Consider the following 12,487-nt stretch of genomic DNA (forward strand, 5'->3'; position numbering starts at 1 on the left):
AGCCAAGAAACAAACTTGGCCAAAATGGAAAATTTTTTTACTAATTTTCTTCTTATTATTAGTTCACACAATAGATAAAATATCTAAAACTTCAATTCTCAGATAGAGTGCTGATAGAATATTATATACAGAGAGGTAGATTCACAATTAAAAATTATGAATTTAATTTTTTTCCTTAACGACAGTGCAATAAAATCCAAAATGTGCTTTGCAATGCTACTGCATCCAGGTCACTGGAAAATAAGATTTATTCATCAAAGCAAGAGGAAATGCATCTACAGAGGGGTGAAGAGAAGAATAGATGCCCCAGATATTTGGATTTATGTCTATGTCTATATATAATATATATTTAATATATCATATACATTCCCTCCCTCTCTCTGTATGTATGTATGTATATATATATATATATATATATAAAGGAGGAATAGTAACCTGAAAAAAAATATATAAAACAGAAAATCAGAGTCACCACACCATGGCTTATTATCTCTACCCTGCATCTCTGGGAATAGTAAAAGCTCAGCTTCAGTATTTCAGTGTAAAAGACACCTTTTTTGAAGAGTACTGCTTTGCACTCAGAGAAGCTGACATCACAGTTTCAGAATACCATTCATATTAATAGTATTAATTAACACCAATTTTTACCATTACAAACTGTTCATGCAATTATAATGAAGCATGCAAAGGTTAGTAATTTTTGTTATTTATGTTAACATTACAGGCAAGTATGTAGCATGTAGAATAAAGTTTACAGTGAATCACTGTAATATTCTTTTGAGGCTGTGCATATAATTCCTAAACTGAATCATTTTTTTTACTATCATTCTTAAACATTAGGAATGATATTACATTATAGAACAGCATATACATATAAAATTAGCTAGTTAACTTTTTCTGCATAATATTATGGTGGAGAAGATGCACATTGTGTTAACAGAAAATTTTATACTCTGTATAAAAACAGTTGCTGGCAATTTGTACAAAAAGGCTCTACAGTTCTTCATTAATGTGCGTGTGTTCAATTTTTCCTTTTAGTGTTGAAGAAAGTTTCAAGACATTGTTCTGGGCTATATTTGGACTGTCAGAAGTTAAATCAGTTGTTATCAATTATAAACACAAGTTCATTGAAAATATTGGCTACGTTCTTTATGGAGTCTATAATGTTACCATGGTCATTGTCTTACTGAATATGCTTATTGCCATGATTAACAGCTCATTTCAGGAAATTGAGGTAAAAATTCCATTTGTTATGAAATAGTTTTACATCTGGGTGTCTACATCTCCTGGAAATGCTACCTAGTTGTCATCTTATATAAGAAAAATAACATAGGATTTTGGAATGTATCATTCAAAAATACTAATTCCAACATTCATTTTTATTATAAAATACCTGGAAATTGCTCAGCTGTTTGTGCTTGAAGTAAGAACTAGACTGGACCAAGGAACTGCTACAGAACTGTCTTACGGTCCTAAAAAGGATACGCTGTATTGTGTGGCTTAGTAAATCTTCCCTACACCTTGTTTGTTGTTACTATTTGAGTAGTGAATAGTGTCCTTCTTGCTACAAGGATGTTTTCATTCCTATGCCTTGACCTTGCCAGTCTAGAACATACTGTTTCCTTCTTTACTTTAAACAACCATTTCTTTAGTCCTCTGCAGTGAACAAAACTTTATCTGACAAAGTAAACAGCAGAGCTACTGACAATCAGCATGAACCTTTGCACGCCATACACTAGAAAGATCTAAATAATTATCATTGCTTTGAAAAAAAGAAGCAGTTCTCCAGAAGCTAGCCCATCCCAGCCTTTTCCAGGTGTTGCTTTGCTACAAAGCAGCATGCTCAGGTTGTTAGATGCTGATCTGATCCCAGGATCTGGGCTCTGGCTTGAGGTCACAGCCTAAGCAAGAGGAGCACACATTCTCTAGGGAGGTTCAGATTTTTCTGACTAAGAAGACCACAGAACAAACAGTCAGGTTCAGAGCAATAAAACCCAGAATGTTATCCATAAGCATCTTAAATGAATAGAAACAACTTCTAAAACCAGATACAGCTATATAGAGTCAAGTCCTTGTGCTTGACCTCATTTCTTTCTGCAGAATGGACTTCTCTTGAGTTTTTCTCTTGAACTCTACAGAGAAAGACTTGGGTGTCCTGGTGGTCTAGAGGTTGACCATGAGCTGACAGTGTGCCCTCATGGCCAAAGGGTGAATGGGCACAAACTGAAACAAGGAAAGTTCCATCTGAACTTGAAAAACTTAGGTACTTTGAGGGTGACAGAGCACTGAGTCAAATTGACTGAAGAGGCATGGAGTTGTCTTTTCTGGAGATATTTAAAACCACCCCAGACACTTTCCTCTACAACCTGCTGTAGGGGACTGGCCTTAGCAGGGGGGTTGGATTAGGTGATCCGCAGAGATTCGCTTCCAACTCCTACAATTCTGTGATTTACACAAAGGAGAAAAATAAGTGTTTTGACCATTATAAATGTTAGACATAAATTGTGGTGATGATAGCATACCTGATTTAATCACATTTTTAAGTATGTGGAAGGAATTCAGGAAGAATCCCCTAATCTTTCATAGGCTCATGTTTAAAGTAGTAAAATTCTTAGTTAAAATTTTGATACTATTTCTTCTTCATAAAGAAAATAATAGGTTAAAGACCTGCAAAATAAGAAATCAGAAGTCATTTTCTCATTGAGCATTTTATGTTTCTGTTAACATAGTAATGTTAAATGAAAAAGAAAAATCCTAAGTACAACAGAGTCCCAAGCAAATGACTATTCAGTCAAGCGCAAGAGTATGAAGTTGAATGTTGCCATGTTCTCATTAGGCATTGTGCTGTGTATTCTTAATTCTTATTATTCCCTTAGCGCGGGCAAAAAGTCTTTGTGATACTGTAATGCAGAATATTAGCACTCATTCTGCATTAACCAATGTCTAAATCAAAACTCCTTAGTTCTTCTGAAATTGCATTATTTTAAATGTATTGATAACAGTTAAATTCATTTACATGTGATTTTCACATATTATAATCAAGCTCTTGATCTGTTAGAAATTAAATTCAGCCAACTGCATTCAAAGCACACAACATTATCTAGAGCATCTTCAATACATATTAATAGTAATGTTTCTGTTTTTCAGGATGATGCTGATGTAGAGTGGAAATTTGCAAGGGCTAAACTTTGGTTTTCTTACTTTGAAGAAGGGAGGACTCTGCCAGTACCCTTCAACTTAGTGCCAAGTCCAAAATCTTTACTGTATCTCTTACTCAGACTCAAAAAATGGATCACTAAACCATTTATGTGCCAAAAGAAAAGCTTCCAGGAAGATGCAGAGATGAACAAGGTAATTTTATAGTACATATACTGACTACTAATTTCACAAGATAAAAACAATTTTAAGTTTTCATTATCAGTGTTGATCATTTTTTTCTGATGAAACTCCTGATCTTCTTCATCCAGACTGAAATCAGTCACTGGGTACAGGCTGAAATTCTTTCTTTGTTTTTTAATATGAATATTTGTCTACTTCTATAATCAGTTAAGTTCCAAAATAACATTGTAAATGTACAGTTCTTCCTGCTTTCTGTCACAGAATCAGAAAATACTCATCAGTGTCTGATCCAACTGCCTCCTCAGTTCTGAGGTCAGACCAGGCTGCTTAGGACTTCATCTAGTCTAGTCTTGAAAACCTCCAAGGACAGAGATAACACAACCTGGCTGGGCAGTGTTCCATCCAGGATGAAACTCTCTTTTTTCAGGCTGAACAAGCCCAGCTTCTTTAGTCTCTTCTGATAGGGAAAGTGATTTAGCCCCCACCATCTCTGAGGTCCAGCCTGACGGGTGCACACCAACACTTCCTCTGACACCTGGTCATTGGTGAAGATACTGGGAACCAATAATGAACGTCGTCCCTCAAGGGTCCATACTTGTACCAATGCCACATGATATCTTCGTCTATGACATAGATAGCGGGATCAAGTGCACCCTCAGCAAGTTTGCAGATAACACCAAGCTGAGTGCTGCAGTTGAAATGCAAGAAGGAAGGAGTATCCTCCAGAGCGACCTGAGTAGGCTTGGAAAATGGGCACTCTTTAAGTTCATAAAGCTCAAATCCAAAGTCCTGCATCTGGGCCAGAGCAGTTTGCAATGTCAGTACTATCAACGAAGAATAGATTGAGAACAGCCCTGCAGAGGACTTGGGATTACTGGTGGTTGAAAAATCGGAAATGAGCTGACAGTATGCGCTTGTAGCCCAGATAGTCAGTAGTATCCTGTGGCACATGAGGCATGGCTAAACCATCCTGTGATTTATAGATTCATAGATTCTGTGTTAAAAACTGGAAGCCCCATGACAAGAACCCTTACTACTCTCTGACTAAAACTACCCAGCCAGAGTTTTGCCCACAACATTCTAATGTTGGTAAAATATATTCTTGAGTACAGTGTTAAAATCACAGAATCAAAGAATCTTTTGAGTTGTAAGAGACCCTTAAAGGTCATCTAGTTCAACTCCCCTGTGATGAATAGGGACATCTACAGCTGGATCAAGTTGCTCAGAGACCAGCCTGACCTTAAATCTCTCCAAATGTATCCAAAACCTCTCTGTTCCAGTGCCTTACCACCATTACTGTAAAAAACTTCTTGGTTATATCCAATCTAAACCCCCCTTATTTGAGTTTGAAACCATTTCCTCTTCCTTCATTTCCCAACACACCCTGCTAAAGGGTCTGTCCCCTTCCTTCTTACATCCTCCCTTTAGATACTGAAAGGCCACTCTCAGATCTCCCCATAGCTGTTTGTTCTCCAGGCTGAACTGCTCCAGCTCTCAGTCTGTCCTCATAGGAGATGTGTTCCATCCTTTGAATCATTTTTGTGGTCCTCCTCTAGACGTGCTCCAACATCTCCGTGTCTCTCCTGTACTGAGAACTCCACATCTGGATGCAGTGCTCCAGGTGAGGCCTCACCAGTGCAGAGCAGAGGGGCAGGATCACCTCTTTTGCCCTACTGGCCACACTTCTTTCAATGCAGCCCAGAGTACGGTTGGCTCTCTGGGCTGCGAGGGCACACTGCTCGCTCTTGTCCAGCTTACCATTCCCTCCTACCCCAAGTCCTTTTTGGCAGGGCTGTGCTCCATCCTTTTGTCCACTACCGTGTACTGATAGCGGGGGTGGCCACGAACCAGGTGAAGGACATTGCACTTGGAATGTCCTTCCAAGGACATTGTTGAACTTCATGAGATTCACCTGAGATCACTGCTTGAGCCTGTAACAACCTTGCTAAAGTAAAGATAGATTACATCCCCAGCTCTTCCTTCATCTGCAAATCCAGTCATTTTATCACAGAGAGCCATCTGGAGTGTCAGGAAGATTTTAGCCTTCATAAATCCACACTTACTGTTCCCATGCTTCTCCATGTACCCAGAAATGTTCTCCAAGAGAACTCAATCCATTATTTTTCCAGTTATCAAAGTGAGGCTGAGTGGCCTGTGGTTGCCAAGATCATCATTTTGGGTTCTTCTGAAGATGAGTTTGACATCTGTCTTTCTTCGGAGACCTCTCCCAGTCTCCATGATCTTTTTGTCATCTTTGCAAGGACTCCATTTCCTCTCAGCATCCATGTTTGCAGCCTATCAGATCTAACAAACATGCCTAGGCCAAGCTCTCTCATCTTGCCCCTGATTCAACTCTCAGCCTGTTCTTGGAACCCCTCATCAAAGCCCTTCTCTAAGCACAGTGCCCTAGTAGGCTAATGGTGAAGTCTGAAGGAAGGAAAGCACCAAATCCCTCAGCTCTGCTGTCACTAACCAGCCTGCTCCACTGAGCCACAGACCCACTTTTTCCCTGTTCAGCCTTTTCCTGCTATTTCAGCAGTAGAAGCTCTTCTCATTGCCCTTGCAGATGTCAGCTTGAGGTGAGTTTTGGCTTTCCTAATGCCTCCCTCATGCACTTGGGCAGTGTTTTGAATTCTCTTTTGCAGCCTGTCTCTAAGCCTGTCCACCAAGAAAGCAGTTTGATTTTATTCTAAAGCATTCTGATATTTGTTTTATACAAGTGTAGTAAAAAGCACTTGAGTAGATTCATAGCTGTATATAACAGGCTTGTTTAAAGAGTTTATAGTCAGTCTATTTTTCTTGCAGTGGTTTGGGATAAATTAATTGCATGAGGGGAACGTAGGGTTTTAGGTGGAGGTGGAAGTCTAAAGACTAACACTGTTATAATGCATTGTGGAAGAAAACTTTGTAAGCAACCAATGAGACTTAATATGTAGAAAGATGAGCATATGGCAACAGACACTTATAAAAAAAGTAAATGAGTTACAAGTTTGTTATCTTGGTAGAATCAAGTATATCCCTTATGAAACTTTTTAAAGTGGGTTAAAATATGTAGCAGACTGAGCAGAGGCCTGTTCAAGGTCAGTAATTTTTGAGATGGTGGCTATTGTTTAGCAGAACAGAGTTCAGTAAAGAAATTACATGCCTCTGTGGGTTCTTAGCCAGTCTGACAAGCACTTCTTTCATAACAGCTGAAGAGTAGAAGTGAAAAGAAATTCATTACAATCCTAGAAGGAAAACATGGAGCTACAGTGTGCCTCTGGCAAGCCCCTGCCTCTGGTTAAGTTCATAATGGCTTATAAAAGCAAACACAGATGTTACAAACACTGCCACCAAAGGCAGCCTTGTTTTTAATTTCAGATGTCTCATGTGCTACAGGTAAATCTTCTAGCATTTCACAGATTTTATGGAATATTCTGAGTTTGATGGGACCCACAAAGATCAGTGGAGTCCAACTCTTGGCTTCACACAGCACCATCCAGAAGTCAAACCCTGTATCTGAGAGCATTGTCCAAATGCTCCTTGAGCTCCAGAAGCGTAAGACCACGTCCACTGCCCCGGGGAACCTGTTCTGTGCCCAACCACTTTCTGGCAGAGAATCTTTTCCCAGTCCTCAGGCAGACCCTCCCCTGTCACAGCCCCATGATTCCCTCAACATTTTTTCAAGGTTTTAGTGACTCAGCATTTTTAAAGCTTTTCATTAAGCTTGGTAAAAGTTGATTTCACCACTGCATTGAATTTCAAGTACTACTAGAGAAAGTTGACGTGAGAAGCAAGTTTAAAGAAGAATTTTTTTTCTAAGAGCAATGGCATATATGCTACATTTCTTTCACACAACACACCTGGAGTGATGGAAACTTATTTTTGATAGTTTTTATCATTAGTGTATTTAAATTACTTTTGCTTCTGTCTTCTGTTACTTTTGTGCAAATTTTTAATTGATATTTCCTTAAAAACATGTACTAGTTCACTAATTTATGCGACAAGCTGAATTCATTACGGTAGTAGAATTTTTTAGGAGAGGAAAAAGCCATAGGGAGGACGCTTAACAAATCAGTGTAAAAATGGAGTTACATGGAAATCTTGGCAGTTTCTGCCACCAAGTGGTCAGTAAGCAGAGTGCAATCAATGCATAGTGTATGAAGCACACAAATGTGCTTTTTACAGGGAAAGCAAACTCTTCGTTTTATTCTACATTATTTCCAGAAATTGTTCATTGGGAAACCAGGAGCTGAAGAAGCAGGAAAGTGTTTTTTCTCTTTTATTCTAATAATAAAGGTGACGTTCAGAAGAATATGTATTAGTTTTCAAACTCTGAAAAACAGTGATTATACAATGATGTGCACACACTAGCCAACGTTTTTGTTATAAATCACATCATTTAAGTTACAACGTATTAGATAAACTTATGTTTTCCAATATATATTCAAAGCATTTAAGGTATCTTTATTCAAGCAAGAAATTGCAACATTAGCTTTTTATACATCTTTAGTTCAGTTTCTATCTGAATTCAACTTAGTATGTTAGATATAAATAATAATTATACACTATATATCTCTCTATGTATTGTATAATTGTTTTTGCTTATTTAAAATACGCATAATCCAAAGAAGACCTCTCAGTTTCTCCCTATCCTACAGCACAATCTGGAAGGGCTTGTTTTAGCCCCTGTGATGGAATTCTGCACAGGTATGAAGACTGCCACAGTAGTTTCATACTCCTAGAACTGGGCTCAACAGTTAATGTTTTATCATACAGTATCTGTGCGAAGTAATTTAACTTAGCATTGTACATTTATTTATTTTCTCTTATAAGTAATGTTTCCATTTCAGCTCGGTCAAAGGAAGCAATCAAGTATAAGAACTTCTGATGAAATCCATTTAAATAGTTTAAACAATCCTCCAAGACAATATCAGGTAAAAAGCACTTTAATTTTCTATACAGTCAAGAAGTTGTGCAGATCAGACTGAGAGCATGAAGACAGTCTGAATTTATGCCAAACAACATGAGTCGGGAACAAATCCATAGACTTTGTGTAGGTCAGAAATAAATGCAGTAATTTAGATACATTAAAATGTAAGGTTTGTTTTGTTTGTTTTGTTTTGTCTTTGTGCAATATTTTACAGTGTTTGAAAATATCTTTATTTTTAGACACAGGTTGAGTTTTCAACTCCCTCAACTGCACAGTACAAACTAAGAAAACCTAGAACACAAAGGGGAATGGGAATTGGAATGGTTTTAAACTATGACAGAGGAGGTTTAGATTAGATGTTAGGATGTTTTTGACACAGAGGGTGGTGACACACTGGAACAGGTTGCCCAAAGAGGCTGTGGATGCCCCATCCCTGGAGGCATTCATGACCAGGCTGGATGTGGCTCTGGGCAGCCTGGTCTGGTGGTTGGTGACCCTGCACATAGCAGTGGGTTGAAACTAGATGATCATTGTGGTCCTTTTCAACCCAGGCCATTCTATGATTCTATGACTGTAAAAGAAATGCAAGAAACACCTGATCTGTCTGCTGAAGCAACTTAGCTTATTGTGTTGTGTTTCTATATTCTTATACCTCAAAGACAGGAGATATCTTCCAGCCTTTATGCTTTCATTAGTCTCTTTATTTTTTGTCTCCTGATAATCTTATGTCAAGACCTACAAGATCATCCAGTCCAACCATCCACCTATCACCAATAGCTCTCACTAAACCATGTACTTCAACACAAAATCCAAACGTTCCTTGAACATCTCCAGGGTTGGTGACTCCACCACCTCCTTGGGCAACTCATTCCACTGCCTGACCACTCTTTCAAACAAATAGTATTTCCTAACATCCAGCCTGAAAGCAAGTAAGAAAACTTTTTTTTTTAACTTTCTTCTTTGCAGAAAATAATGAAGCGTCTGATTAAAAGATATGTACTGAAAGCTCAGATAGATAAGGAAAGTGATGAAGTCAATGAAGGTGAGTATGTTGATGAATTACATTTACCTCTAGTCAGAGAATCAAAACAAACTAATTAAAGTTTGCCACTTGAAAAAATATTCCCCAAATACTTACTCCACTTGACATATTTACAAGTGCAATATGTAAAACTAACATTACACTGAAGTTAAGAAGAGATGTGGCTTTCTGATTCTCCTCTCCCATCAGGAAATATTGTGGCAAGAGGGCTCCGAGCTCTCTTGCTGGCAGGCCAAAGAGAGACGCAGACACCTTTGCTGGTGCAGAATGAAGGACGAAGGACGTTTATTGTAGGTGCTTACAACCTTTTATACCTGCACAACAACAATTAGTTGTTGTCATTTTATAGCAAATACTGTTTTCTAATTTAGAATTCAGACATAGCACAACTTTCAAACATACTTTCAATGTTGTTAGGCCTATCTTAAAATTTTCTGGAGCACTGAACAACTGCTTCAACGGCTAAAAGGTTCAGAAAAATACACTGCAAAAATGCCGACAGCTGGAATGAGTGCGAGTCCAAACACAAGCATTCGTCATAGCAGCAGCTTTCCGCAGCTCCAGCTCCCACACGACACGCTGATGACCACCAAGCTTGGAGCTTTGATTCTCCTTCTCTCGCGGTGGTCAATGAGCCATAGGCTCAGGGTCTGCAAACTTTGCTTCAAGTTGCTGAGCTCCGATAGCTTCCATTCCAGCGCCTTCTGTTGTGCAAATTCCTTAGTAATGGAATTCTTTACGGCAAACAGCATCTTTTCAAAGTCAGTGTTCACGTTTTCAATAGCTAGCTGTCGAAATACAAGAGCTCTCTTCTGCTCATTATCAACCTGTTTTTCCAACGAGTTCTTAAGCCCATTCAGAAATGTCATATACGGTTCTTGGGACTGTTGCTTCATACTAACAAAAGACTGCCTCTGCTTTCCAGCCTCCAGTACAGCTCGGAGAGCATGCATTGCCAAATGCTTAACTTGTAACCCCTCTGCAGCAATTAGCACCTGTTGCCCTGGGGTGGAGAAATCTCCCTCCCGCATGAAGGCACTCACATCTACAGCCCAAAGCAGGTTTCTCCACTACAGCAACAAGTTTTCAGTTGCCTGACTCTGTGCCACCCCCCTCCATTTCTATTCCCACATGGTGTTCGCGGCCTCTCACCGCAGCTCTTGTCCTGGGGCCACAATGAAAAGGAAAGCCCTCAACATATCCGTGTCTCCGGCTCTCCTGGCCTTCCTCCGAATAAGCGTCCACGTACAATGTGGATCGAAGAGAAACAGATCCAGCTCTTCCTTAAGGTCTATCAGGCCAGGATCAAAAAGATCATCAGAATCTTCGGGAGGGGAGGCAGCGAGGACCCCCTGCAGCAGTGGTAATGAAGGAGCTGATGGCACAGCGGGTGAACCCAACGAGAAGCCAGTGGCTCCTTCACCCTCAGATGAACTGGGGGCAGCCAATGATGAGTCATGAGTATGACTTTTTAAAGCTTCAAAATTTTTTCTCAAGGTTTTTAGCAACATGGACACCATCCCATCACCTCTAGTGGATGTGTCCCACAATTTTACTAGGACATTTTTCGGTTCACATGTCATTTTGTTCCCCATGTTATGCAATCGCTTACCTTTGTCCAGCGAAGAGCAATTGGCTGGGGACGGTAAGACTTCTCTCAGTCTTGCGTTTCTTTCAGTAGGATAGGGCTTCTTCCACCCCGACACCTCTCTGTAGGGCTTCTTTCAGCCCTTTCTCTCTAGAGCTTCTTTCAGCTCCTTTTTTCTCTATAGCATCAGCAAGACACCTTGCTGGTGCAGAACAAAGGAAGAAGGATATTTATTGTAGGTGCTTACAACCTTTTATACCCCCGCAACAACTGGTTACGTGTAAGAGCTAGGCACCTTGTGTGTGTTTACATCTGGCTCAAGTTATTACTAAGCTTTTTTAGTCATTAGAAAGAAAATGATTTTCTTTATCTCACAAAATATCACCACTCTGGCACTGTCCTAGGAAGAGTGATGCCATGTCTAGTAGTATAGACCATACATTTCCTGTACTGGAGCTGATTTATGCAGTGGCTGGTTTGGGGCACTCCCCTGTGGATATGTGTTCTTATTAGGGATATATGCATGAGAATACATATACATATACATACTTTTGTGTGTGTTTGTATGTGCGGTCTATTAGCTGAAATCAGCTGGTATGTGCACTTAGCAGAAATGTTCACCTTTGTTTGCACACATCTGATGCTGGAAAGGCACTTAATGCAGAAGGAAAAGTAGAGGACATTTCTTCTGAGTAGCGAGAGGCCAGGACAACTCAGGCACACAGTCTGGGTGATTTCTCTTACAGGAGAGTAGCTCAGCAACTTCCATGTGAAGGATCATTAAGGTTTTGTGAACTGATCTGAACTCTCACACTCCTGCCTTTCGGTTTGTTTATTTCTTGAACTGCTTTTTTGTATTCCTATCCATAACCCAACATTCATCAATGGCCTACAGAACACCCACACACTTCTGGTTCAGTGAAGAAATCCAGAGAAAAGCCATGATGACTGAGAGGTGTATGATATGTTATTCTGTCCTTCCTTTCTTAATAGTATGACCTTCTAATGTCTGTTACAGGTGAACTGAAGGAGATTAAACAGGACATTTCAAGTCTCCGGTATGAACTCCTTGAGGAAAAATCTCAAAATTCAGAAGATTTGGCAGAACTTATAAGGAAACTTGGGGAAAAACTGTCAATCAACTCTAAAGAAGAAAGCAAGAGATAACCAAACATTTATGAAATGCAACAGAACATTAATCCACTCAAAGCCATATTTCTGTTTTTCTCAAGTCTAGCTCACATTTCTATTATGGATTCAGAAATTACATCATTCCAGTTCTTTACTGGAAATCACAGTGGCAAATCCTCTGTGGCCATGGTAAACGACTTGATATTTATTTATTCATTACCTGTTGAAGAGATAGTTTTAGATCATTTTAATATTCAATTTACCTCTTTTAGAATGTGAGTGGAATCTTAATAAGCCCAAACATGAAAGATTAAAAACATAAATCCAAACTTCTCCTACATTAACTGGTTGTTTTTCCAAATTTCAGTTAATAGACATTCATACATTTGTTTTAATGAACCAGAAGAGGAATATTCTAGTCTTTTACATATTTATGTCAAAATCTATTTAATTTTTCAAGCATTCCCAATTAGAA

The 12,487-nt window shown here is 39.2% G+C and overlaps 1 protein-coding gene across 1 annotated transcript in view; it reads left to right on the top strand.

Moving 5' to 3' along the window:
- The window catches only part of TRPC6 (transient receptor potential cation channel subfamily C member 6), a 33,691-nt gene extending 21,206 nt beyond the window's left edge, over positions 1 to 12,485 (top strand). Inside the window, exons 7-11 of the mRNA XM_010729008.2 lie at positions 1,039 to 1,234; positions 3,148 to 3,351; positions 8,172 to 8,255; positions 9,218 to 9,293; positions 11,900 to 12,485. Of these exons, the coding sequence (XP_010727310.1) occupies positions 1,039 to 1,234; positions 3,148 to 3,351; positions 8,172 to 8,255; positions 9,218 to 9,293; positions 11,900 to 12,048 (709 nt within the window). The 3' untranslated portion in view covers positions 12,049 to 12,485. The remainder of the gene's footprint in view (positions 1 to 1,038; positions 1,235 to 3,147; positions 3,352 to 8,171; positions 8,256 to 9,217; positions 9,294 to 11,899) is intronic.
- Positions 12,486 to 12,487: the final 2 nt, after the last annotated feature.

Source organism: Meleagris gallopavo, chromosome 1 (genome assembly GCF_000146605.3).
Source record: "Meleagris gallopavo isolate NT-WF06-2002-E0010 breed Aviagen turkey brand Nicholas breeding stock chromosome 1, Turkey_5.1, whole genome shotgun sequence".
Lineage (NCBI taxonomy): Eukaryota > Metazoa > Chordata > Aves > Galliformes > Phasianidae > Meleagris > Meleagris gallopavo.